Source organism: Penaeus monodon, chromosome 1 (genome assembly GCF_015228065.2).
Source record: "Penaeus monodon isolate SGIC_2016 chromosome 1, NSTDA_Pmon_1, whole genome shotgun sequence".
NCBI lineage: Eukaryota > Metazoa > Arthropoda > Malacostraca > Decapoda > Penaeidae > Penaeus > Penaeus monodon.
Window position 1 is genome coordinate 26,326,214 of NC_051386.1, and position 4,321 is coordinate 26,330,534.

The 4,321-nt window shown below is 27.8% G+C and overlaps 1 protein-coding gene across 1 annotated transcript in view; it reads right to left on the bottom strand.

Annotated features, from left to right (window-relative positions):
• Nucleotides 1-3,386, bottom strand: part of LOC119576385 (serine/threonine-protein kinase S6KL-like) — a 26,363-nt gene extending 22,977 nt beyond the window's left edge. Inside the window, exons 1-3 of the mRNA XM_037924051.1 lie at nucleotides 3,243-3,386; nucleotides 2,417-2,418; nucleotides 714-815 (exon numbers count right to left, since the gene is read on the bottom strand). Coding sequence (XP_037779979.1) covers nucleotides 714-737 — 24 coding nt within the window. The 5' untranslated portion in view covers nucleotides 738-815; nucleotides 2,417-2,418; nucleotides 3,243-3,386. The remainder of the gene's footprint in view (nucleotides 1-713; nucleotides 816-2,416; nucleotides 2,419-3,242) is intronic.
• Nucleotides 3,387-4,321: the final 935 nt, after the last annotated feature.

Sequence of the window (4,321 nt, forward strand, 5' to 3'; positions counted from 1 at the left end):
AGCCAGTTCACACCTAAACCAGATAAAAAAAAATTACAAAATATGCTCATCCTTCAAATATTAAGTCCTAAATCATACCATCATTTCATGCCACACTGACTAGCAATCAAAACATAAGCATGTGACATGATAAGGTATAACCCTGCTTCTGGGATTCATCACCATGACATGATGTCATATCATCCACTGTCAAGGATTTTAACTCATTTAATAATATTAGACTCTATTTTTCTTAGAAGACTGGATGCACAGCCTAGTCAGTAAACTTTAGATCATTTTTCTAAATGTGCTCATCCATGAAAAATGTCTTGCCATGCTGCCCACCAATCAGAACTGAAGCTATGACTTGTTAAGGCATCACTCAGCATCTGGGATTTTTTGCCATGACATGATATATCACCTATCACTAAGGGTTTAAACATATTTAAATACACTAGTGATGACCTTTTCATTAAATGACATGATACATGGCCTATTCAGCATAACATTTATAGAAGAAAAAACATCTTAAATGCAGAAGACTATCATGACCTGTGTTGTATGGATTTTTTTTTAGTTTCAACTCATTAACAGGAAAAAAAACTGCACACAAAGAAAAGTCATCATTGTCCTTAGCTTAGTATAGCATTTTGCTTGTGTAAATGCTTGGCTCATCTTTCCTTAACCTTTTGGCTAGACCCAATACTCACATGCTCATATATGGAGAGACTTACCTGTGACTTTGACAGAACTTTCATGGCATATTCTTTGTTTGTTGTTGCACATCGCACATGAAATACTTGACCAAAAGCTCCTCTGCTAATTTCACCTAAAAACTGAAATAAGATATAATCATAAACTATTAAAACACATTTCACCATCAAGTTTCAAACAAAGGTCTGCCACACAAATACATACAAAAAAACACCAAAAAGAATAGCTTGGTGAAAAAGATGCATATATTGTTAGATTGGACACACTTTGGCTTTAAGCCATATTCATTCTCAAAGTGTATCATGAAGTATTGATCAAATACTGATATTCTGATCTGATTGATATCTGACCCTGGTACCTGAAATAACTGCTAAACTTCAATTCATTTCAAGGTAGAATGTTGACAAAAACAGTTTCTGGAAACCTGCTATTCTAGTCAATATATATCATCACAGCCATGACTTTTAAATGTTGAGCTTATTCAAATAAGCCTATGTATGGTGTTAAATGTTGTTAATACATGGCTTAGAATGCAGAAGAAAATATATACAATGTACAGTCATCTAAACTGAAGATATCTCAACTCCCTATGACTTTCTAGCATTTTTGATGAGTAAAGAGTAACTAGCAACTCATTCAATATTTTATTATTCTCACATTTTCTGCAAAATATAAAATGTGCTTTATGATGGATCAACTATTATCTATCAACATTCTTTGCTGATTAAGTACAAATTATGTAAAAAAAAAAAAAAAAAAAAAAAAAAAAAAAAAAAAATATATATATATAAATATAAATATATATATATATATATATATATATATACACACACACTCTTTTACAGAATAGTACAAGTAGCTCATAACAGAAACAAAGATGCTACCAGCAAGTTGACACATCGCTACAGACATCTAACACTAACTCTGACATCTTGTTTTTCTTTCTGTAACTGCATATGTACCTATTTCACCAACAAGGCCTTGAGATTTTTCTAGACCTTGTATATGAATTTATATACATACCCATACTATCCTTTAAATTTTAAAAATATCCAGCAAGCACTCACTCACATCAAGCACTCAAAAAATGCACTTTCTGGTATACACTGTTTACTTTAATCTTAACCCTTTGCCAACGGGCATGGCATGTACGTACATGCCATGCCCCACTGTGAGTTTACTTGTTTAATTATTTTTACACATAGATGGCTACACTTGTACTAAGTCACCAATGAGCCAGTTACGAGTACTGCTTGTCTCGCCCGTTCATCCTTTTCGTTGATTTACGAAATATTTTACGTTATCTTATTTTGCTGTTAATATTGTTCATAACATTATATTAATTCTAATGTTTACAATAAAATAACAACATCGATATTCATAGCACTAGTAAACAATTAGTTTTTCCCGCCAATACAAGGAAAGGTGAAATCAGGTAAGGGCACAAGATCTACTAATTGACTCCTTTGTAGCTAAGCACTAGCAGAGCCATCTATGTGCAGAGACATTTCATAAAAATGTAAAAAATGAGCACAGCATTTTCCCCATTTTTTATTAATTTTCCCCATCGGCATTGGGTTAATTGCTGTGTGGCTACAGTTATTTCAGTTTAAATTTGTGTACTATTTCAATAGCTATGATATTCATGCCACTCTTAATGTAGTTGCCAGAACCAACTATAGTTCATTTTCCAAGAAGTCCGGCCATCTTCCATAACAAAAACAACTCTATCACAATTCATATGCTGTAGAGTGTTTGCATGACTCACTCTCTATTTATTCACACTAAGTGTGTTCGCAGTTTAATATCACAATAATTATTGTTGTGCTTACAAAATGTTAAAAACCTCATAGCAAAAGCATATTCAAAGGAGTATAACCAAATGGTATAGTCAAAATAAGTATTGAAATTTCACATTTTGGTCAATGATTATACTTTTTCAGTGAAGTCTATTCACAATTTTTTTTCTGACATATAAACTAAATAAAAACAAAGGAGAACAAGTTCAATAACAGCAGGATATAAACTTCTTAGAAAGAAGGACATAACATATCACATTTTTGTTAATGACTAGTTTTCAATGAAGCCATTATTTTTTTTTTCTGGTATATAAAGAATTACAAGTTTAATAGAAAACACATGAGAACTTCAAGCCCTTAAAATCATTTCTCTTTTATATCCCATAACTTTTAACTTCTCATACTGAAGAACAGGTCTGATTATAAACTACAAACAAAGTAATTGTAAATTAATGTATAAGCAACAAAGCAATACATACCAAACACTCACCTTTTTGATATGAAAGAAAATGGTTTCTGAGCAGATGTAAATAAGGTACCCATAGTAACTACACTACATTACAATAAGATACACTGACAACATTGCAGTTTAAAAAAAAGTAGTACCATTGACAGTACTAACGAAGTACCGGTGGTACTGCCTCCTTACTTTGTTATCCATAAAAAATTTCTGTGGAAGATTTATAATACATTAAATAACAAAAGACCTTACAACCTTCCTTATTAAATAACATCACATTATATACTTACATTAACTTCAACTTCTCCTCTATTCCAACAGGGAATTCTGGTAAGAACAGAGCTTCTGTCTGGGCCACTGGCCAGACTGTCTTGCTGTGTGCATATTCATTCTCTAATGTTGACTGATGCCACCTGCAATGATTTTATTTCTTTCCTTCACAAAGAAAAAATATAGTATCAAATAAAAGACAAATTGTTTGTATCAAAAATAACAGGATAATTTCATACTCATGTGTGCAAACGCATGTGTAAGTACATGTATGTATAGGTCTATACATACATGCAAACACAAACACACACACACACACACACACAACACACACACACACACACACCTATATTATATATATATATATATATATATATATATATATATATATATATAGTATATATATATATCTATATAATATTATAATCAATATATATTATATATATTCTTATATAGATATATTATATATATATATTATATTATATAAATATATAATATATATATAATATGATATATATATATAATATAATATCATATATATATATAATATTATATATATATATATATATATATATATATATATATAAATATATATATAATATCTATATGATATTTATATATATATATATATATATAATTATATATTATATATATATAATATATATAATATATTATTATATTATATATATATATTTTATATATATATATTCTATTATATATATATATGATAATAATATATATATATATATATATATATTATATATATATATATATATATATATATATATTAGATATTTGATTATTGTGTTGTTTAATTTTTTTTTTTGCATGTATCTATAGATATAATATCATTATATAATATGCATATATCATATCATATATAAATTATATATATATTTATTATATATATATAGATTATATTTTTTTTATATATATATATAAAGATAATATATATCATATAAATGAATATATATATGCATACACAATTGTCTATTATTGATATAACCTATTTTATCTTTGTGAATGAATAATAATAATATTAGTATATATAATTATAATATATGACAATCTAAGACAGTCTCAGTTCCATAATATATAT